The sequence below is a fragment of the Bos grunniens genome, chromosome 8 (assembly GCF_055505025.1).
Source record: "Bos grunniens cultivar Pamir isolate PY7600 chromosome 8, Bosgru_T2T1.0, whole genome shotgun sequence".
Lineage (NCBI taxonomy): Eukaryota > Metazoa > Chordata > Mammalia > Artiodactyla > Bovidae > Bos > Bos grunniens.
Genome location: NC_141172.1, coordinates 43,823,802 through 43,847,472, shown reverse-complemented (window position 1 = coordinate 43,847,472; position 23,671 = coordinate 43,823,802). Strand labels below are relative to the sequence as shown.

The window sequence follows — 23,671 nt, the reverse complement described above, 5'->3', positions numbered from 1 at the left end:
GCCTGGAAAGCTGCCTGATGGGACTACTGCGTGTCTGACTTGGAAATCAACTCTGTTCTATCCAGTTTCATCCTCTCTGTTAAGGCGGGGACACAGAGGTCCAGAGAGTTTGAGAAACTTGCCCAGAGACAGACAACCTCTTTTGGGGCTGAGCCAAGTCTCAGCAACTAAACAAGGTGTAGGACCAGGGTTCCTTTCATTAACACCAAGATATTTTTGTTTGTTTGTTTTTAAAGAAAAGAAAGGTGCTTTAATTAGAAGAGCTGGCATTTAATTAGTAGATCTGTGTCCAGAGATCAAGTCCCAAGATTCTGCTCAGCCAGGACAGTTTTAATGGGAAAAATGGAGGGGGAATCACCGAGGCAGGAGGCTCTGCATCTCCACTCAGTGCAGACTGCCTGGCTTTCTTGTCAGAGTTATCTTGTCTGAGTGATCTGCCTGCAGGATTGCTTTGGGGGAACTTTTGGGTGTAGAGAGCTAGTCTGACTTCTTTTTATCTAAGAAAAGAATCAACAGGTTAGACAAAGCATGGTGTACATTCAGGACAGCAAAACTCAGGAGTTATTTTCATTTGCTTAATGATCACATTCTTACAATTAGGTTCTTTTAAGGTAGGAGGGGAATAGAAATGGGGAAATAGGACAAGGGTGTGGAATTAAAAATTATTGACAACCTAAAAGTTGAGAGTTAAGTTTTATTTTGCTACACCAACATCTTTTCATTTGTGTGGGCTTTCACAGTTTGCCAAGCACCTCCTTAGCTCCATTGACCTCGTTTATTATACTATATCCAGGAGATTAGGGAGATGTTCCCTGCCCCCTGGTCTTTGGGAGACTTTTTGCATACTCAGACCTATGTTTCAATAGCTTATTCTATACCGATCCTTAAAAAATATGTATACACACATGTAAATGTGTATGTACATCTATATGCGCATATGGAAGACACTTCGTGTGTTGCCCCATCACACCCTGGGTCACAAAGCACAAAGAGAAAATAGTCTTCATTTGACAGTTCCCGAGTTGCCACTGATGCTTCAGTACTAAAGGGCTTAGATGTGTTTACACTTTCAAGAGGAGGAGGAACATTTTCGGCTTCCCTTTAATAAGTCTCATTTTGAGATAGTATGATGAGGTTGGCCAAATATTCTTCATGCAGTTTTTGTGGTAAGTCCTTCAAAGAATGAATGGTCAAGCCCATTTATTTCTCCTAGAATTTATCCTTCCTGTTTTTCTTAGTTGTGAGGTTATATATAAAGGTATGGGCATACAGACATTATGAAACATAAGGCTATCACGTGAGGCAGGAAATCAGACAAAACATTCAAAAAAACTCCATGGAAATTAAAAATCTAAACTCAGGGGGCAGGGTGGAAGGCAACACAGTCTTTTCACAGAGCTGTTACATACAATGCAACTGTCCTCAAATGCAGGAATGGAAAAAGCTAGCCATTCAGCTGCAGAACAAGGCTGGGGTCTTGGCTTTAGAGCTTTTCACGTCTTTAGCACTGGGCTGGGCAGCAAGTGTCTTTTCCAGAGTAGGCCAGAGCAGATAAGTCCAGCTTGGTCTTTAAGGCTTGAGTCAGCTCTGTGGCCAGCAACTCGTGGAGGGACACGCCATCGTGGGAATATACCCAGTTTCTCCCAGTCCAGTCGTAACGCTTGGGGCCGCTACAAGACGAAACACAGAGTAAGTTCATGGCAACTGCGCTTCCAAAGAAACTGTCACCAAGAAACTGACTGTAGCGAAGAACTAAAAAGTAATAAACAAGACATGTATTTGACTTCTTGTCTTAGGCTTGATTTAATATATCTGAGTCATTTTGCCGTACACCTGAAACGAACACAACATTGTGAAACCAACTCTAATTTAAAAAAAAGCAGAATTACATCATTATCCTCAAGAACAATTCATAGAACAATGCTCAAGACCTGAAAACATTTCAACCCTATTGACGAGTCTCCGTTTATCATATTCTGATCTTTTGCTTTTCCTATGATATGATATCCTATGATATCACATATGATAACCTGAAATGTCACAGACAGTTCGACAGTTCAGTCGCTCAGTTGTGTCCGACGACCCCATGAACTGCAGCATGCCAGGCCTCCCTGTCCAACACCAACTCCCGGAGTCCACCCAAACCCATGTCCATCAAGTCAATGGTGCCATCCAACCATCTCATTCTCTGTCGTCCCCTTCTCCAACACCACAGTTCAAAAGCATCAATTCTTCGGCACTCAGCTTTCTTTATAGTCCAACTCTCACATCCATACATGGCTATGGAAAACCATAGCCTTGACTAGACGGACCTTTGTTGGCAAAGTAATGTCTCTGCTTTTTAATATGCTGTCTAGGTTGGTCATAACTTTCCTTCCAAGGAGGAAGCGTCTTTTAATTTCACGGCTGCAATCACCATCTGTAGTGATTTTGGAGCCCAGAAAAATAAAGTGAGCCACTGTTTCCACATCTATCTGCCATGAAATGATGGGACCGGATCTGAGTTCTCTGAATGTTGAGCTTTAAATCAACTTTTTCACTCTCCTCTTTCACTTTCATCAAGAGGCTCTTTAGTTCCTCTTTGCTTTCTGCCATAAGGGTGGTGTCATCTGCGTATCTGAGGTTATTGATATTTCTCCCAGCAATCTTGATTCCAGCTTGTGCTTCCTGCAGCCCAGCATTTCTCATGATGTACTCTGCATATAAGTTAAATACGCAGGGTGACAATATACAGCCTTGACGTACTCCTTTTCCTGTTTGGAACCAGTCTGTTGTTCCATGTCCAGTTCTAACTGTTGCTTCCTGACCTGCATACAGGTTTCTCAGGAGGCAGGTGAGGTGGTCTGGTATTCCCATCTCTTTCAGAATTTTCCTCAGTTTACTGTGATCCACACAGTCAAAGGCTTTGACATAGTCAATAAAGCAGAAATAGATGTTTTTCTGGAACTCTTGCTTTTTTGGTGATCCATTGGATGTTGGCAATCTGATCTCTGGTTCTTTTGCCTTTTCTAAAACCAGCTTGAACATCTGGAAGTTCACGGTTCACAAATTGCTGAATCCTGGCTTGGAGAATTTTAAGCATTACTTTACTAGCATGTGAGATGAGTGCAATTGTGTGGTAGTTTGAGCATTCTTTGGCATTGCCTTTCTTTGGGACTGGACTAAAAACTGACCTTTTCCAGTCCTGTGGCCACTGCTGAGTTTTCCATATTTGCTGGCATATTGAGTGCAGCACTTTCACAGTGTCATCTTTCAGGATCTGAAATAGCTTAACTGGAATTCCATCACCTCCACTAGCTTTGTTCGTAGTGATGCTTCCTAAGGCCCACTTGACTTCACGTTCCAGGATGTCTGGCTCTAGGTGAGTGATCACACCATCGTGATTATCTGGGTCATGAAGATCTTCTTTGTACAGTTCTTCTGAGTATTCTTGTCACCTCTTCTTAATATCTTCTGCTTCTGTTAGGTCCATACCATTTCTGTCCTTTATTGAGTGCATCTTTGCATGAAATGTTCCCTTGGTATCTCTAATCTTTCCCATTCTATTGTTTTCCTCGATTTCTTTGCATTGATCGCTGAGGAAGGCTTTCTTATCTCTCCTTGCTATTCTTTGGAACTCTGCATTCAAATGAGTGTATCTTTCCTTTTCTCCTTTGCTTTTCACTTCCCAGTCTTTTCACAGCTATTTGTAAGGCCTCCTCAGGCAGCCATTTTGCTTTTTTGCATTTCTTTTTCTTGGGGATGGTCTTGATTCCTGTCTGCTATACAATGTCACGAACCTCTATCCATAGTTCATCAGGCATTCTGTCTATCAGATCTAGTCTCTTAAATCTATTTCTCACTTCCACTGTATAGTCATTAGGGATTTGATTTAGGTCATACCTGAATGGTCTAGTGGTTTTCTCCACTTTCTTCAATTTCAATCTGAATTTGGCAATAAGGAGTTCATGATCTGAGCCACAGTCAGCTTCTGGTCTTGTTTTTGCTGACTGTATAGAGCTTCTCCGTCTTTGGCTGCAGAGGATATAATCAATCTGATTTCGGTGTCGACTCCATGTGTATAGTCTGGTCATGTCCATGTGAAATATCAGGGCGGTGTCTTTTGGATGATGGCCATTCATGCACTACTGGCATGATCTGCCCCTTACCTATGTTATTATCATCATTTCAGTACATTTCATAACATTGGGCATCCACTATCTCTATCTAGTTTCAAAACATTTTCATCACCCAAAGGAAATTCCACATCCATTAAGCAGTTACTCCCTATTCACTCCTCTTCCCAGCTCCTGGTAACCGTCTCTACTGGTATTTTTAAGCAAAAACAATTTGCTTAATTCAATTTGAAATCCATGAAGGTGAGAGTCTGATGGGCTAGTTCATCCGTCTCAAGCTCATCTAGTGAACAAGAACAGCACATGCACTTCACGCTGGGAACACTGTGTCCGAGTGGCCCGTGTGACTAGGTTTCGCAGTGTCTGATTATTCCAGACCAACACAACCTGTGCCCATTAATTCCACTTCCTCCGGGTCTAGTGGAGGAGGGGACGTGCCCGCAACTGATGGCACTGCAGGGTGACGCCTTGATGGAGGAAGGAGCAGAGGACACTGCAAGCCCACAGGAAGCAAGGGGCTGCCAAGTCCAGCTGCGCTCACGGGAGCTTCTCCAAAGTGCAGGACTGGGACAGCTTTGCCAGGGAGGAGGAAAGTTCAGAAGGGAAGTATGTTTTGAAGGTTACGAAAACATCAAGGATTTCTGTATTATCAACCAAAGGCACTTTCTTAATGGAATAAAAGGGACAAACCAAAAGCACTGGGCTTTTACCATGTACAAACAGCCAAACACACAGAGGCATAATAACCTGGACCAAAGCCAGAGAACGTTTCCTTGGCTCTGGACTCTGATTTGCTGCCAGGATACCAGGCAAGCATGAGAACGCCCAGGCCCCTCCACACTGCCCAGGGCTCTGTGCTCAGCCAGGGACACCCAGCTGTCCACCCAGACCTCTCCTTTATTCCATCCTTTAACGTCTTCAAGCAAGGTACTGAGGCAAAGCCAGTGTTTCTTCTGACCTGAAACGTTGTCAGTTAAAAAGCCCCAGGACTTCCCTGGCAGTTCAGGGGTTAAGACTCTGTGCTTCTAATGCAGGGGGCATGGGTTTGATCCCTGGTCGGGGAACTAAGATCCCCCATGCCATAAAATAAAATAAAAAGCCCTATAATATCAGAAAAGCAGCCCTAGGAAAGGTTATTTTGGGCCAATGTGAAAAATTGAGTGGAAAATAACTTTTTTTTTTTGAGGAACACAGTATTTTCATGATAGTAAAAGGCTATGTGGCATATTTTCTTTCCAGATTCTCATCGTGAATTAAAAAAAAAAAATACAACAAAAAAACAACTTAGGATTTCTCAAAATTTGTTATCATCCAGAAGTATATTTTTCTAAACATGCCTGAGGTAGGATCCTGTTGCTGGTAGGTGTGTCCAAATACGATAAGGACTTTTCAGTCTCAAGATACAACAAGAGGGAATTCTTTTAGTGGAGCCAGCACAGTTGGTTCTGGTGCTCTGCCTGCTATTTTCAAAGCCACTGATCCCCAAATCTGATGGCTGGATTTGTGGTCCACCCAGTTTCTCATCCTGATTCCTCTGGAGATGAAGGATAAGGCTGCAGCCCTTATGCATGGCCACAGGAAGGGTCGAGGTGGCTGTTTGAGACCAAAGAGAACAGGCTAATTGGCCCACACAGGGTAAAATCTCCCTCAACTTCAACTAAGTTAGATCTAAAAGCAAGACAGTCTGTGAATAAGCACCTGGCTAGAAATGAGTGATTCCTTGGAATTGGTTTTTCTTGAATGATAACATTCTTCCTAGATGAGGCTGGGATGAAGGAAGCCTAATGCTTGATTTAGTTTGAACAAAGAGTCACACATTACAGCACCATAAACAGTATAATATTAACTACCTAAAAGTGATGTCAATGCTGAGGCAGGGAAAGAGTTAAACACTTTTCTTCAAAAAAATGGAAACACTGTGCGGCTTTCAAAGAATTCCAGGCTAGTTGTATCTGGGCCTTTCCCAATTCACAGTCTGAGTGTTCTCTTTGGAAGTACTAATGAAGGAAGGACCAGGAAGGTTGTTCCGAGAGCTCTTTGTGGGCGTCTCTCCCTTCACTTTCTTACAACCACTTCAACAGCAGCTAGAGGGATGAGGGACCCTCTCTCCCTGCACATTCTCAGGCCTTGAAACGCAGCACAGAAGGTCTCCAAAACAATCTTTTATTCTGCTAGATTGAAAGCACATCAATGAAAAAGGTAGGAGGCATGGAATGCCCTGGAAGTACAGTTTAAAACACTCTCCAACCTCCACAGAGCACACAGCCCAGTTCTGCAAGTGGAATTCAACTAACTTTTAATTGAGGTGCTCAAAACAGACCAGAGGTCAAACTTTAACGTGCTTTGAAGACAAATTGCAACTTGTTCACATGCTGTAATAGCAAAGGTGGCTTTTTCATGGAGAAAAAATGGCAAGGTGGGTTCCGAAAATTCTTCACTTCCAATCTTGTTAATATCCTGATACCTGCTTATAGCAGCCACATAATCATCAGAGTAAACCTTCCTACTGAGCCTGAGACATGCTGAAAAACCTCAGGAAAGGTTGCCTTACATAGGTGCTAATACACGAGGGTGACCCTTCTTAAACAGTCTACCAGGTCATGTTTCAAACAAGCTAAACCCTGAGAGACTTTGACTTCCGGACTTACCTGGATGGTGAAGATAACCAGATTTGCTTGTTTGGAGTCTGCTTGTTGATCACGTAGGTTCCTAGATCTCCACCCAGTTTAACTGTTAGAACACCACTCTGGTGCATCAGGTGGAAAAAAGCATGAGGAAGTAAAACAAGACAGGGTTATCACTGTGTCATAGTTGCCTCCTCTTTTGTTATATCTCAATTCTGCATTTATACCAGGGCACAACATACACCAAAAAGGAACTGTCTTTAATTTAGTTTTTGGAATTAGATCACGCAGAAAGAGCACTGCTCTTGGAATCAGATGATGATTAATCACAACGACACATATGTCAGAGTGTTTTCCCTCATTCCCTTTGAGGTGGACAAGGCAAAGAATATCCTTATTCCCCTCCTGAGGTAAGAAGACAGGAGTGTTCAGTGGCTCTACTGCAGCCGACAAATGAAAGGATCAGCATCCTGACTGCTGCCTTAGTTTCTCAACGACGGGCCAGAACATATTAGAGACATTAAAAGACATAGGCACCAACTCTACTGCAGTCCCAGTCAGCACAAACATCGGGCAGACCAAGTTCATGACCGAAGAAAGGAAGAAAAGGCAAGAGAGAAGGAAGCCATCCAGCCACCAGCTTTGCTGGTCTCAGAGCAGCAGCCTGAGCTCCGCTGGCAGAAGGCAGACCCTCTGCACACCAGGGCTCTTATCCACTGCCCCCACCCCCCTCACGCCCCACCAAAGCAGCTCACAAGTTTCTCAGATGCCCCTCTCCAGCTTTATATTCCTCTCTGGAGCCTTGAATTCTTCAAAAGGCCGGTTGGTCTTATCTTTGCCCAATAAATGCTCATTTAAATTTGAAAACCCTCTTTCAACAAAGGAGCCTCTTACTCCTCAGGCCTGAAATCTCTCTAGACTGCACAGGATATTCAAGAAACAGCTCCACGGCTAAGCCTTTCTGCTCCCCAACCCCTGCAAGGCCCTCAGACAGGCAGCCTTTCAGAGTCCCTGTCCACCAACGGGTCCCCAGTGGTTCTTAGAATGTTTTGTGTTTGGTTTGCAAACACAAAGCGCTATTGAAAAGGTGGAGAGAGTGCCAATAATAATATAACTGATAGGCAGGGGATGGGGAGGACACTAGTGGGTTATATTTTTAATGATCTTTTTCCAATGAAAAAGAAATAAGCAAAATTATGGAGACGTTGGAAATATAAATGTTATAAACAAAATGAAGACATCCACAAAAATAGCATCTATTATTTTTCAGTACCTGCTCTGCACCAGGCACTGCTGGGCACTCTGTGTAAAACTGTTTCCTCTACGATCACGATCATAACCATCGGGAGGTGGAAATCATTATCCCAGTTTTACAGATGAGGACAACAAAGGGAAAGGGTAACAAAGGAAACTTAGAAACTGGGAAAGCTGATCTCAAATCCAGGTCTGCTCCAGCCCAGAAGATGCTGTTCTTCCCACAACACGAAGTGCTCTCTCAGTCCTGTTAATCAGCGATATCAGCTCAGGTATCTGCTGCCAGTTCTTTTGTTTGTTTTTAATTTAGCTGTACTAGGTCTTCGTTATGGCATGCAGGGTCTAGTTCCCTGACCAGGGATCAAACCAGGCTCCTGCACTGGGAATGCAGAGTGCCGACCGGTGGGCCACCAGGGTGGTGTTCAGCTGCCGGTTTTAAAATGCAGGGCTATGATCACGCAAGTTTGCTTTAAATTTTCTTTTTTTTCCTTTGAAACCTATCTGTGTTATTTTGTTCGGACTATCTTTCACTTATATTTCAGTTTCTTACAACTGTATAATTTGGTAGTTTTTAGCATGTCACAGAGTGTTTTCATAAAGTGTGCAAACATCCTCACTATGTAATTCCAGGCTATTTCTATCACCTCAAAAAGAAGGTCTGTACCCATCACAGTCACTCATTTCCCCGTCCATATATATAGTTTATGGCTTATTTTTCCATATAATAGACTCAAGGAATCAAGACATAATTTCTCCTGATTTTACCTATTTGCGGCCCTTAAATGCCCTGTTGTGACCCTACACCCAGGCGGTACATGATACAGCAGGAAAGGCAGGGGCTGGGTCTAGGAGTGCACAGTCTCACCAGCTTCCTTAGGACAACAGCTGCTCCGCCCCCTTCAGAGACAGTTCGCGGAGCGGGGGCTGATGGGAGAACTGAGGCGATTCTGGGAAGGTTACCCTGGCACCCCTCAGCTGGGACTATGGCCTGTGTGTTTTCCTCACTGTATCTGAGCTGCCAGCTTGCTCCTCACCTGCTCCTTCCCTCCACTACTTTAAGTCCCCTGAGAGCAGATTTGTCTTTTCATCCTAGCATTTTCAATATCTGTGCAAAAAACTGATGGATTTTTAAAAACCCAATGAGAGAACCAAGTGGATGATAATCAGGCACTGTGATAACCCCTGGAACGTGAAGGGCAAGGTCACACAAGGCAACGCTCAACTACGCCCCCTCCTGTTCACTGTGCGCAATTAGAGTTTTCTACTGAGGTTGTTGAGTTGCTAAGTCGTGTCTGACTCTTTGCAACCCCATGAACTACAGCACGCCAGGCTTCCTTGTCCTTCACTATCTCCCAGAGCTTGCTCAAACTCATGTCCATCTAGTTGGTGATGCCATCCAACGATCTCATCCTCTGTCGCCTCTTTCTCCTCTTGCCCTCAATCTTTCCCATCATCAGGGTCTTTTTCCAAAGAGTTGGCTCTTTGCATCAGTTGGCCAAAGTATTGGAGCTTCAGCATCAGTTCTTTCAATAAATATTCAGGGTTGAGTTCCTTTAGGATTAACTGGTTCGATCTCCTTGCAGTCCAAGGGACTGTTAAGAGTCTTCTCCAACACCACAGTTGGAAAGCATCAATTCTTTGGCACTTAACCTTCTTTATGGTCCAACTCTCACATCCATATGTGACTACTGGAAAAACCATAGCTTTGACTAGATGGACCTTTATTAGCAAAGTGATGTCTTTGCTTTTTAATACGCTGACCAGATTTGTTATAACTTCTTCCATTTCCAAAGGAAACTAGATGCATTACTGGTTCCCCAGGAATTCTTAATGCTTTTGGAACCGTCTGCAAGTAACCCAGATAAAAGAGAGCTTTTTTTGTACATTAATGTTATTCCTCAAGGAGCAATCTGAGTGTCTACTTAGGGAGAATGGGCAGATATCAATATGGGGCAGTGGGGGAGAGAGGCAGTATTTAGCTCCTGACATCCAGACACTGACCAGTGGAAGCAGCCCCCAGTCATAGGAGGTGAGGCTTGATTCCGACTGGCAGCGTCAGTGGAAGCAAAAATAGTCCTTTCCGTTGTTATAAGCTCATTTGTAGAAACAGACACATATGGGAATGGCATGTTGCATTAGGGGATTTCATCTATATGAATAGGCTTCCGTGGTGGCTCAGGGAAGCAGTAAAGAATCTGACTGCAATGTGGGAGACCCAGGTTTGATACCTGGGAGAAGGGAACGGCAACCCCCTCCAGTAGGCTTGCCTGGAGAATCCCATGGACAGAGGAGCCTGGCAGGCTACAGCCCATGGGGTCGCAGAGAGATGGACATGACTGAACGACTAACACACACCTATATGCGTGTGACTTCCCCCACTCCTAAAATGTACACTGACTTCCCCTTAAGGAATAAGAATAATGAATATACAGCGCTTTTACCTACATTGTTTCACTTAATCCTAAAATACACCTGGAGAAGAGGAGGTTACTGTTACTCACTTTACAGCTAAAGGACCTGTCCTCATGGTTAGATAATTCACTTAAGCATTCTAGAAAAAAGTACAAATGCAGGATGGTAGGCCAGGCCCTCTGTCACCATATCCAATAAAGTGCTACCTCCGAGCAGGGGGTGCATGACCTAGGACCCAGAGGTGGTCTTCAAGGCTCTGCAAACAGCACAGCCCTGGAAGCAGAAACTCCTAGGCATACACAGAAGTTTTTCTCAGGAGAGGATCCAGAGCAGTCAGATTCTCACAGGGTGTCCTGATCCCCAAATGGTTAAGAAGCCTCTGTCTATGGCAATAATATGCAGAAAACTCAGTGAATGAAGGGCATGGCAACCGGTAAATTCTATTTAAAGTGACTAAGAAGCTAGGGCTCCACCTGGAAAGAAAACAAAGGCAGCTTGGAGGTAACTCTAAATAGCATGGTGCTTGTCACAGTTTCCAGGGTCAAGTGCAGCGACTCCATGGTTACCTAGCCATGGGTGGGGCTTTGGCTCCTGCAGGCAGTTCCCTCTGATAACCATAACCAGTAAAGGATGAGGCCTGGACCCAGATACTGACAACCACATGACCTGCCCCACCCGGACAACACAAGAGCCACGAAGCTGCCCGTGTCTCCCAGTCCACAGAAGGGAACAGAAGGGAACGGGTTTATCTAGAGTATTGCTTTCATTTGCCTATTTGGCCAATAGCAAGTTGATAAAACAGTTCTATGTGCTGAGTGCCATCACTGAAAGTATGTAAAAGTAGGTGAGTCTCATTTCATTTATACAGTGAATCGACATTTCTTAAGTCCCTGCTATGTACCTGGCAATGTTCTAGGCATTGGGAGACCAGGAGTGGACAGTGTCCCAGCTGCCAAGGAGCTCACTGTAGCCATGGGAGCTGGTGTGTAAAGAGACAGTTACAGCAGAGGGTGTCAGTATCAAACTCAAGAGTGCTGGGCAAGGAGGGCTGGTGGTGTCTGCCTGGAGCATCTACGAGGCCTGCAGAGGAGGTGACATCTGACTCAGGGCAGGGAAAGGCTGTGCTCCAACCAACTAATGGTGTTACAGGTGCTCTACCATCTATAATGTAATGTCAACTAACTTATCTTATATGTGAAATACATAAGTTAGCACCTGGAGGACTCTGATCAGAAATTCACACCTGAGGTAACCCAACAACAGAGGGAGCTACTAAATCTCTAGTATAGAGTGCATCTACACTAGAGATTTTCCTAATTAGCACATGATTTACTAAATATACTTCTTCCCTAGTGAGGAGAATGATACTCAAGACGCAGTGTATGGATTGGGTGGAAAAACTCAGGTGCCTCTTCCCTTGCACGAATGGGCAAGTGCAGCAGCTGAGCACTCTTCAGAGAGACCCTGTGAAGATAGGGAAGGCCCTGACCCCGCACTGAGCACAAGCTTTTGTTGCCTGCCTCGTGAGGGAAGCAGAATCCAGCTGCTAGAATACTGGCACCTTCGCTTCTAATGAAACTGTCAAATAAAGTATTTGAGTCAAGCAGGGACATGCTTCACTAATCCTATAGGAAAAGGTGGGGCGACTGCTTCTGTGGTGTCTCCAAGTGTGGCAGAACTTAGCCTGAGACTTGGTTTCCCTATAGTTACCGCACCTAGGAAGGAGGCTGGGGGAGATGAGACCTGTAGCTTCCCCTAGCTCTAATCATCCCACAGATGGGCAGGTTGGAGGGACCAGTCTGTAAGGGTTCCCTGGTATCTCTCCCTTCTGAGGCTGCCTGCATAAGCACGTCCACAGCCCAGCCTGAGCACTGCTGCATTTTCTGGTGCTGACAGCTTCCAACGAATCCACCTGGAAGGCATTTAATCCTTTCCTGCCCTGCCCCATTACCACCAAGTCCCTTACTGTCCTTACAACCAGGCTTGACACCTGCTCCATTTGATGGAGTCCTTTTTCTAGCCAGTACCCCCAACAGTAATATCCAATACCATTTCTATCACTTTAGCCTGACAGCTGGTTGTCCTAAATAATCCCATGATTTAATCCCAAATGCACACTTCATGACATTTCCTGGTATTAATTAATTGCTGTCAAGAGGATTAACTTCTGCAGGGGATTTGCTCCCACTGGCCAAAAAGAGCTGCTCCCTACAGCCTAGGCAATAATTCTCCATAAATCCAAAGGCTGACCCTAACTCAAGTCTGCCACCTGGTGGCCAGCTGATTCACACCAGCACTACCTGGGCTTCTAGGATCTGTTTAAGTTTCATCCAGCCCTGGATGAAGCATCTGGGGAGTTACTCTAAAAACTTCAAAAACCTCAATGCCTGGCTTGGGCCACAGCCTAGACCAATCAAATATTCCTAGAGGTGGGACCCAAAGGTGCTCTTTAGAATCTCAGGTGAGCTTTTCAAAAACAGGCTTCCTAGGACTGCAGCCTGAATTTCCAGGAAGTGAGGCACATGTCTAGTCTGAATGCATCTTAGGCAATCTCTCACCCGGCTTAAGAACTAGCAGTCTAGCTCAGTGTTCTCCGTGCCTGCATGAGGAGGGCTGTCTTGCTACACAAACACATATGCCTGGCTTCCTTCCTAATTTACCTTCATAGGTATTGAGTGAAGGTTCAAAGTCTGTATTTTCAGGAAAAATGAGGGCTCAGAGAGGCTGATTGACTTGCCTGAGGTCACAAGAGTGGTGCAGCTGAAACCAGAACTCCAGTCTTTTGGCCCCATCCATAACTGCATGCTACTGGAAAGGAATTCTCTATCTCAGTGAGCTAAAATTCTTAGGGAGGATACAGAAGAATGAAGAGAAGAAAAGAGGTACCCCAAAGGAGACATCATAGTCTTCAAACGTGTATGGTTTGTCTGCAAGATCTTCAAAAAACTCTGCTAAGGAGTCCAGTGTCTCCTCGGCCAGTCTTTCGTAGGTGGTATCGTCCAAAGTGCTGCAGGGGGAAGAGAAACAACGCCAATCATTCGATCACCAAACTGCTGCATTTTATTAGCATCAATTGATATTTATTTTTTACTTAAATTTTTTAAATAGATGGAAAATATCTAACATATACAGAGTAAAAATTTAAAGAGCATGAAAGAATTTAGAGAAGTAAGTCTTTCTTCCCAAACAGGCTAAACTATGATGAGCAATCTTCTGTATCCTTTTAGTCACCCCCTAGACTGTAGCCCACCAGGCTCCACTGTACATGGAATTCTCCAGGCAAGAGTATGGTAGTGGGTTGCCATTCTCTTCTCCAGGGGATCTCTCTGACCCAGGGATTGAACTCCTGCACTGCACACCAATTCTTTACCATCTGAGTCACCAGGGAAGCCCAACATATACTGAGTAAAAATTTAAAAAGCATGAAAAAAGTAAGCCTTTCTTCCCAGACAGGCAATCTGTGTATGAGCAAGCTCTTCTGTATCCTTCTAGAATTTTCATATATTTTTTAATATACAAATGAAGCACCTTGCAGTTTTCATTTCATATGTCTTAGACATTGTTCCATATTAGCACGTATGGGTTTTCACAGTATTTTATCTTATGTTATTCATTCAGCTTGTCCCTTTCAACTGGCCATTGAGGTTGTTTCCATTGCTTTTGTTATTAACATTTGTTGGGCAAATCACAAAGTGGGAGAAAATACTTGCATTCCATATATCTGAAAAGGGACTTATTTCCAGGACATGTAAAGAACTCTTACAAATCAATAAGAAAACCCAACAGGAAAATACGCAAAATATTTGAACAGGTTTCATTAAAAAAAAAAAAAAGATATCCAAATGGTCAATGAACACATGCAAAGGTGCTCAACCTTGCTAATCTTCAGGAAAATGAAAATTAAAAAACCACAATGAGATATCACCAGAAAGGTTAAAACGAAAGAGAGAATATGAAGAGTCAGTCAGGAAGTGCAGTAACCAGAGCGTTCAGATACTGCTGATGGGCAAATAAATTAGACAAGCATTTTGGAAAACTATTGATACTTCTACAAGAGTTGAATACATTCAGGTGCTGTGACCATCAATTCCACTCTTGGGTATATACTCAACAGAAATGCATACCCAGGTTCATCAAGAGACACGCACCACGCTAGAATGTTCACAGCAGAACTATCCATTAGCCCAAATTAGAGGCTGCCCAAGTATCCAGACATAATACAGTAGATAAATAAACTGTGATACCTTCAAACCATGAAACACTACAGTGCAAGACAGAATTGTCTACAAAAATAACAATATGGATGAATCCCACAATAAACGGTGACTGAAAGAAGCCACACACAGACATACTTATTCTTAATACCATTTATATAAATTTAAAAGGCAGGCAAAACTAATCCATGTTATTTGAAATCAGAATGGTAGCTACTCTGGGACAAAGAGGGGTTAATAATTAGAAGTGAGCAGAAGGCCTGCTCTCAAGGGGTTGGTAACATTCTATTTCTTGAGCTAGTTCTTGAGTTACATGGTATGTTCAATTTTTAAAAATTTATCAAGCTGAATACTTGAAGATATTCTATATAGATATTATTTTTTAATTAAAAAAATGCTATAAATCTATAGACACAGAAAGTGGTTGTCTGGGGCAAGGAGGAATGAGGAGTGATTACTAATGGCTATGGAGTCTCTTTTTGGAGTGATGAAATTGTTCTGGAATTAGTGGTAAAAATTGCATAATTTTGTGAGGATACTAAAAACCACTGAACGGTACATTTTACTTTATATATATATTGGTTGGCTGGGTTTTTGTTTTGTTTCTGGCTGTACCAGGTCTTAGCTGCATCACAAGGGGGATCTTCATCGCCTCGTGCGGGCTTAGTTGTGGCGTGGTGGGATTCTAGTTCCTTGACCAGGGATCAAATCTGAGCTCTCTGCATTGGGCACAGAGAGTCTTAACTACTGGACTATAAGGGAAGTCCCAGTGGTACATTTTTAAATGGTGAATTTTATGGTATGTAAATTATGACAATGAAAACTGCCAGAAACCTCCCTGTATAGAATGTATCTATAGGTTACAAGAGGTGTCTTGGAAAACCCCATCACTGGAGAGTTTCTAGGAGGCCCAAAGTAAGACATTCCATGGACTGTAGCCCATCAAGCTCCTCTGTCCATGGGATTCTCCAGGCAAGAATACTGGAGTGGGTTGTCATTCCCTTCTCCAGGGGATCTTCCCAACCCAGGAATTGGACCCGGGTCTTCCACATTGCAGTCAGATCCTTTACTGTCTGAGCCACCAGGGAAGCCTGTGCATATAGGTGAAATCCCCTAACTCAACATGTCATTCCTGTGTGTGTCTGTTTCACCCGCCTCAAGGGCACAATGTGCGGAAGGCTACGGGGCTGAGTGGTGGGCCTGGGGGGCGGGTGTTGGGCATTTCCCTCTCCCCCTCCTCAGTTAACGCTGATCAAGGGACATCTGAAGAGAAGCAGGACAGACTGATAGGTGCCCAGAGGAGCTTAGGGAACATAAAGACACATCTGACTCAGGCATAAAGCCCAAAGTCAAGAGCTTAGCAGGTGTTATCTGGCAGTGGCAGGTGGGTCATGGCAAAAGCGGGCTGCCCTACACATGGCAGGTCAAGGTACGCTTCCCAGAGGCCAGAAGTAGACCCTGAAGAAGGGAGCTAGGCATGGAGCGTTCTGCCAAGGTCCCACCCAACCTCAGAGGGCTGTCTGGAGGGATGGGGGGACAGTAGCAGAGAGTCTGTGCAAGGAGGGGCTGGAAATGGTGCCCCCGAGGCGAAAACCTAACCCATGCAGACGTAGCACTTGTTCAGAGGCTGCGGGGAGGGGCCAACGACACAGACATGGGAGCCCGGAGCCTGGAGGTCCCCTGTCAGCTGCTGCCTGTGATAACCTGGAAGGCCCATACTGTCCTGCAGAGCTGGAGCTTTGGCGACAGTTAGGACATTCCTGCGTGTGGGTGGCTCCCTGCTGCCATTAGCTGATGAACACAGAAATGGTGAGCCAGGAGAAGACCAGCCGGTCTACGCTGGGGAGCTGGAAGCAGTACCGAGATGGATGAGCCAAGGGGAGAAGCTAAAGCCTCTCATTAAGCCAAAAAAGGGGATCTAATTCTGTTGCAAAAAGCAGGTTAAGAGTAGTCTTTAGTGTTACAACCTCAAGGAAAATGCTCTTAGGTTGAGACAGGTGGCTGTGGGAGTGAGGATGCCAAAAATAAGTCAGTTGGAGGCTCCCATTCCAGGTGGGACTAGTGGAAAAGGACCCGCCTGCCAATGCAGGAGATTTAAGAGATGCAGGTTCAATCCCTGGGTCGGGAAGATCCCCTGGAGGAGGAGGGCATGGCAACCCACTCCAGTATTCTTGCCTGGAGAATCCATGGACAGAGGAGCCTGGTGGGCTACAGTCCATAGGGTCGCAGAGTTGGACATGACTGAAGTGACTTGGCACATACAGGAGGCTCCAGGTGGCTAGTATGTGAGACTGACTAGGTCTTAAGAGATCAGATGCCTACTAGGTTTCTGAGAAAATCCTGTTATCAAAGAAAAATCAGTCTGGCCGACTGGAGCCTTACAACAGCCTGCAGAAACTGTTACTATCAGCAGGGAGAGGGCTGTGAAGACTGCTCACCCCCAGGAGGGACACGTTCCACTGCCTGTGTCCCCTGAGGCCATGGGGAGGGACAGCCAGTGAGGAGCCTTCTGGGGGCAGAACTGGGGTTTCTTAGAGGAATGTCCCCCACAACCAGGGTAGAGCTTGTCCCAGGGCAGCCCAGGGGGCTCCATTGCTGCCCTCTTCAAATAAAATGTCATCTTTTACTTGAACACGAGCTACTGATGTACTGGTTATCTTGCCCCTCTCCGTGTGTGTTTGTGTGTAGGTCGGAGAAGCCATTCCTAGACCTGGAGACAGGACTGCATGTCATCTGGGCATCTCGGCCTTCGAGGCAGATGAGGGACTGTGGGCCTGTGGTTGCGGCCCCAGGATGTGTGTAGAAGGTTACAGGGGCTGGGGCAGGGGTGGTGTCATGCAGATTCATAGAGGGCTGGGCTGCAGCAGCGCCCAGCAGCTTTCCCCCAGAACCCATCACCTCTTCCCTCCAGGACACCCACTAGACTACCTTACTGGCCTCCCCTCCTCTTAGCTGGGGCCCTGGGACCAAGTCCTTCCCACTAAAATGTGAGTGAGGGACAAACACCACTGCTGGGCCTGCCATGCTCTCGTCCATTTCTGTGGAGTGTACCGTGGATGGGATGACCCAGGCTTGACCGGCAGAGGGCAGATGGTGCAGACAGGAGACAGGAAGGTGGAGGGAGTCTGGCTCTCTGAACCATTTCACAGAGGTACAGCCACCCTGCTCCCACAGAGAAGGGGGCCTGCTTGGAGCCATTTCAATTTGGGGTCTACTTGTTACCGAAACTTGGCCGGCCCTAAAGACTAAGATATCAAAGAGAATAACAACAAAACTCTGGGAACAACCTCAATGTCCAGCAATAGGGAATGCGTTAAATGAATCATGGCACATCCATACAACTTAGAACTATTTCACTAAACATAGTATAGTGGATAGTTAGTGATGTGGGAAGATGCTTATGAGCGCTGCTACTTAGGGAGAAGACAGGTTTTCTGTGGGATGGGTTTTGAGGTTTTTGTTGTTAAAAAAAAGTGAAAGGAAAGAAAAAGACAAGTATATGTGTGTGTGCATATGTTATACATGGGGGTGGTGGAAGGAAGAAGTGATCTCTGACATGCAAGATGCTTTGTCTTACCCAGCATCACCCAAAGTTCCCGCTGTCCTCAAATTTATCCAGCAGACACTTTGCTTTTTGACATCCAGGGTCTGGTTGAGGCAGCGGAGGCTCAAGCTCTAAAAGCCAAAGTGAAGAACATTACCATTTTCCAATACATTACAGTCCATTAATGCGCAGTTTAAATATTATTACGGGTACACTCAGGAGTAACCAGGTTAAAGTTTTTCAGACTATTTCTTCCTCGGCAATTTTTTTGTCTTCTTTTGGTGCAATACACTGCACTAGCCCAGGCTCTCTCCCCAACGCAGGCTGTGCTCCCCAACGCAGTAGCCACTCACTACATGCACCTATTCAAATGTAAATTTACTGAAGTAAGATCAAAATTGCAAAGTCAATTCCCCGGTCTCATTAGCTACCTGTCGGGGGTCGTGTGGCACAGACTCAGGACATACCTACCATCACCGGAAGTGCTGCTGGCTGGGATGGGGTGGTGAACAAAGACGGGGTGAGGAGTGTCAGCAAAGTCTTAGAATGTGACTAAAAGGAGCAAGCACAAATGGCTGGATGGCCAGGATGCAGCTGCAGACTGCTGCCTGACAGATCTTAATAACACCATCTGCAGGGGACACTGTGACACACTGATTTCTTTCAATACCTAACTACTCCCTCTGAGCAGTGGGGTCTGAGCTATGACCACCCGGAGAGCTGTCAGAGGGGATGGAGGCCCGAAAGGAGAGAGAAGTGGTCCAGCAGAATGGAGAGGCGGCATGGGAGTGATGGAGAGGCGGGCTGCAGGGCTTCATCTGGGGAAGACGCCGAGGGGCCTGCAGAGCTTGGCGGCAAGGTTCACCTTCTCCAAAGGGCACCGTGGCTGCCACCAAGAGGAGGGGACAGAGGCTGTGGTTACTCTCTTGGGCCATCGGGGCCCTGGGCAAGCTGGGAAAGACTAAGGCTGAGACGTGAGGGGAGGAGGAGGAGGAAATGGGGGTGTAGGACACAGATGGCCATTTAAAAACACTGGCTCTGAAGAAGTGAGAGAGTGGCTGTGAAAAGCACAGTGTCCCACAGCATGTTCTGGAGTGTTCACCATCAACTGGGTGGTGATCCCAGACTTTAGAGAGGGGACTCATTTAGTCCTCATTGCCCGCCTAGGAGGGAAGTGTTGTACTGTAACAGTCATCATTCATGATAGAGATGCCCTGTAAAGTTGGTGGATGAGCGAGTTGCTCCTGAGGGAAATACGGAGAGGTTCCTGTGAGCCTCTGGTCTCGTTTTCACCAAATGATCAAGGCACAACCTGGTTTTACACGTGTTTCTGTTTAAAGACGCCTCTATCATATATGTTGTCGATTCACTGACCCTGGACTCACAGCCAACAGCATTAAAACTCACGTTTTGAACAAAGCTTACCCAGCCCGCCTGTTTCCTCCCTAAGGTCCCTCACAGCCTTCCTGCACAGAGCAACCAGACAGCACTATGCTTGGGGCCACTTTAAACAGTGAAATCAACCAGGAAAAAAAAAAAAAAAGCACAAAACTGTGTCACAATACTAAACCATGAAGAACATGCCCCAGACAGACTGTGTAAAAGACCCTTGTTTCCAGTGTGGGAGCTGAAACAAGAGGGCAGGGCCTGCTGTGACCTCAGCCAGGGTCATGAGAGTGCGGGTGACTCAGGCTTTCTGCTGCTCTGCGCACATCCTAGCATGACCCTGAAAGGGCCCTGAGTATTGATTTTGGGGTTACAGATACACCACAGTGAGGAGGTGGGTGCACAAGTACAGGATCCAGGAATGAGGAGGGTCGACTGTACTTGTATTTTACAGACGAGGAATTTGAGGCACGGCAGGGTCACTTGCCTAAGTCACACAAACACACAGATACAAAGCAGGGGAGCTGGGATCTGAACCCATGCTGTCTGGCCCCAAGGTCCTGGCCCTAAAGGCAAGAATCGCACCCCGGGAACGATACAGGGCTCCAGACACAGAGGGGAGGGGTTTGAGAACTCGGGGCTCACGTCAGTCAGTTTTCCCTTCTCTCGTGGATCTCGGCCTCTCAAATCCTAGCTGTCTTAGTCCATCTGCTACCTTCACACAGAGTGTTTCTCTTTTGTCCTTTAATTGTATATCTTCGATGGTTCTGATTGGAGAGCTGGTCTCAAGCAAGGTACTCATTCACAGCCAGAATAGAAGACTTTATTCAGCTGTTTTTTTTTTCAAGTTTCTTTTTTTTTTTAAATGAATGAATTAAAATTTGGTGATGTCAGGTCTTAGTTGCAGCATGTGGAACCTTCGTGTTGTGTCACACAAGATCTTTCGTTGTAGCACGTGGGCTCTCTAGTTGTGGCAAGTAGGCTCAGTTGCTCCACAGCATGTGGGATCTTAGTTCCGTCACCAAGGATTGAACCCATGTCCCCTCCATTGCAAGGCGGATTCTTAACCAATGGACCACCAGGGAAGTCCCTATTCAGCTGATTGTAATCACAAGGGAACAGTTGCCAAAGACCCCCTCCATCATCTCCTACCTGCTTCTCCCTAATCTAACATTCTCTGTGGTGGTGGTGGTGTAGTCACTAATTTGTGTCCAATAGTCCGCCAGGCTCCTCTGTCCATGGGATTTTCCAGGCAAGAATACTGGACGAGGTAGCCATTTCCTTCTCCAAGGGTTCTTCCCGACCCAGGGATCAAACCCGGGTCTCCTGCATTGCAGATTCTTTACCGAATGAGCGATCAGGGAAGCCCAACATTCCCTGGATAACTGCTTAACCTTTTAGACCTCTACTTCCTCCTCTGAAGGCAGCAGTCATGGACTGCAATACCCCAAACTTGGGGCCTGATGGTGATCAATCAGTTTGTTTTGAGGCATGTCAGAACAGTGTGGTTCTCCACATAGGACCTCAGAGGGGGAAATCTGGCCTTTGCTAAGGAAGAAGCTGCCCCACTCTGATTGTGGGCTGCAGATGGACTTCAGGGTGGGCAGGGCTCTGTTATAAGAGCTCCCCCTTAGGCCCCCCGAGGCCAACCCTCCTGCTGCCAAGGTTACCTGGAGCCCCTGGACTGTGTGTCTGTGGCAGGTCTGCCCACTCGAGTGTCCAGGGCTCAGTGACTTCGTGAGCTCGGTACAAGGCCGGCTAAGGGGAGACGCTGCAGGAAATACTAGGTAGTTCCACAGGCTCCAGCTCAGACCCTGGACATGACCCAACCTAGGCCACTCTGGTGAAGCTTGGCCTGATGGCCAGCAGGGAGGCCAGCCCAGGGTTCCCTTGTCACCCTGGGCTATGGCAAACCGCAAGCTTGAAGAGTGAGTCAGTTCTCATCCGCTGCTGGGTGGACAAACGGGCACAACCACTCTTGGCATCAAATGAGTTGAGTATCTGCTGGCTCCTCACTCAGCAAGGCCAGCCTGAGGACTTCACCCAAGACAAGACTCTGTTCACACACACAGAAACGCCCACTGCAGCACCATGCCAGGCAAGAGCAGCACAGAAGGAACAGAGTGATGAACATGTGCATTCTGTAGAAGGGGCACCTGTGACCAGCGTGGTCCTGACTGCCTGGTTTTCCTGAGAAGAGAAGTCAGTGATTCCAACTTTGAGCGTAGGCAACCAATCCCAGGGATATCTCCAACACAGTCAAATAGTACACCTCAGTGGAAGGGTTAAGCCTAAAGTCAACTTCCAGAGCTCCATGAACAATTTGAATTGGATTTCACCTGCCCTTTCACTACCCACAGTCCATCCAGTGGACCAGCCACTCAGAGCTGATCTCTGCCTGCCTGCCTTCCCGCCTTTGCCCATTCAGTTCTCTCCTGAAGGCCGCTCACCGCCTCCGGCTATCTGCAGACCCTGATTAAACATCACCTCTATCCTCCCGTGTAACCTCCTTAATCCCATAGTCCTTTGGGCTTCCAAGTCGTGGAGTAACTGGGTTAGGCATTTCTTTGTAACCCGGGGGAGAGAAGTGAAATTAAGTGCTGAAGACTTTATATATGTTAATTAAACCTATGCCAGCGGTAATCTCTTCCCAGAAAAACAAGCCAGGCCTCAGAGGGGTTCCGCGATCCCTCGAGGTACCGCTGCTGAGTCCAGGAGCCAGAATTTGGAACCCAGGCCCGATCCAAAAAGCCCTGCTGCTCTAGCTGCAGTGCTCCGCAACTCTGACATCTTCACCTCGCTAGATGAAAGCATTTCGTTCATAAAAGCCCATGCTTGAAAGCATCGCTCTGATAGTACACATTTATATCATTATATTGATATATACACTATTTTACTGAAATAGTTCTATATTCATAGCATGCTAATATTATACATAGAATACTTATATGTATATTATAGTACCTAGCATATATTATTACTTAAATTTAAGTTCTCGAAAAGAGCAGTGACAAGCTTAGAACCATCACTGGCCCCTAAGAGTCAGTCCCCGCCCACCTTTCCTGCTTTTCCCGCAATTGCACCGCAGGATACAATCTCCCTTTTTCTCAAGAAAGCGGAAAACAGTGCAAAAGTAACCGGGAGAAACGGAGACTGGGCACTGCTCGGCCGCGCGCCGCCGCACTTTCCCCGCCCAAGCGCGGCCCCGCCGGAGCTGGGGCGAGTGCGCTTGCCCGGCGCGTCCTCGGCGTGCGCGGCCTCCCTCCCGGCGTGCGGCCTGCGCAGCTGCCGGCGCGGATACTTACGGACTGGCTACGCGCCGGGACCTTGGCGGTTCCGATTCGCAGGCCCTGGAGGCCGGAGAGCGAGAGGTCCTTCGCCGGCCGCGGGGCCCCGGCACGGGTAGGGGCAAAGCCCGGGAGCGCGGAGCGGGGCAGGAAACTGGCAACCGAGCGGCGCCCGAGCGTCCACATGCTCTTTGTGATCTGCAGCGGCTCCGCCCTCCTGCTCGGGAAATGGCGGGCGCCACCTGGTGGTCACGGATTGCAGCCGCAGATTCCCCTTTTCTGTTGGCTTGGGAAATGACTAGAAGTTAGACTTTAGGAAGAACTTCCCTGCATTGCTCTATCTCTGCTTTTAACAGAAATAGAAAGCTTGTTTAATGCAAAGCACGAGGCTTAACCCTTGGGCAACGTAGTGAATGCATAACCTAGGTCCCTGACATCGGAGACTTCAGCTTAGTGACCCGTTGGTGGAGAATTCTATACAGAAAGGCTTTGGGAGCTGCAGTTCTGCTGTGAACTGAGTGGGATGCAGGTCTTGAGGTTGCTTGAAAGCCAGTATAGATTAAAGCAGCTAGGAGAGTACAGACAGGAGACTGCCTCCCTGGTTTAAAAATCTGACCTCTGCCCACTTCATAGACCAGTGAGTGCTAAGTCGCTTCATTCATGTCCGACTCTTTGCGATCTGCTGGACTGTAGCCCTCCAGGTTCCTCTGTCCATGGGATTCTCCAGGCAAGAATACTGGAGTGGGCTGTCATTCCCTTCTATAGGGGATCTTTGCCACCCAGGGATTGAAGCTGGGTCTCCTTCATTGCAAGCGAATTCTTTACCGTTGAGCCA

The 23,671-nt window shown here is 46.5% G+C and overlaps 1 protein-coding gene and 1 long non-coding RNA gene across 11 annotated transcripts in view; one reads left to right on the top strand and one right to left on the bottom strand.

The window, feature by feature from the left end:
- Nucleotides 1–680: 680 nt before the first annotated feature.
- On the bottom strand, nt 681–23,055 carry FXN (frataxin). 3 transcript variants are annotated; one of them, XR_015169680.1, is made up of 6 exons: nt 22,855–23,055; nt 18,197–18,294; nt 13,292–13,412; nt 11,307–11,384; nt 6,764–6,861; nt 681–1,670 (listed from the first exon to the last, which is right to left on the bottom strand). XR_015169680.1 is itself a non-coding variant. In XM_086415466.1 (5 exons), exons 1-5 carry the CDS (start codon nt 23,020–23,022, stop codon nt 1,502–1,504), a joined length of 654 nt encoding a protein of 217 aa, XP_086271592.1. In that variant the 5' UTR covers nt 23,023–23,055; the 3' UTR covers nt 681–1,501. The 3 variants fall into 3 exon arrangements, 2 of the variants coding, with proteins under 2 accessions (XP_086271592.1, XP_086271591.1); XM_086415466.1 differs by lacking the exon at nt 11,307–11,384; XM_086415465.1 differs by lacking the exons at nt 681–1,670; nt 11,307–11,384 and adding an exon at nt 1,779–4,688.
- LOC147366993 (uncharacterized) overlaps nt 22,814–23,671 on the top strand; it is a 93,647-nt gene continuing 92,789 nt past the window's right edge. For all 8 annotated transcript variants that reach the window (XR_015169682.1, XR_015169686.1, XR_015169681.1 and 5 more), the window contains exon 1: nt 22,814–22,951. This is a non-coding gene — a long non-coding RNA (uncharacterized LOC147366993). The remainder of the gene's footprint in view (nt 22,952–23,671) is intronic.

Excerpts from the sequence above, each read along its gene's own strand:
- FXN (XM_086415465.1), bottom strand. The coding sequence starts at position 23,022 with ATGTGGACGCTCGGGCGCCGCTCGGTTGCCAGTTTCCTGCCCCGCTCC. Across the intron at positions 18,295-22,854 it reads TCCCGGCGCGTAGCCAGTCC|AGCTTGAGCCTCCGCTGCCT; the intron begins GTAAGTATCCGC and ends TTTGGCTTTTAG. Across the intron at positions 13,413-18,196 it reads GGAACTTTGGGTGATGCTGG|CACTTTGGACGATACCACCT; the intron begins GTAAGACAAAGC and ends TTCCCCCTGCAG.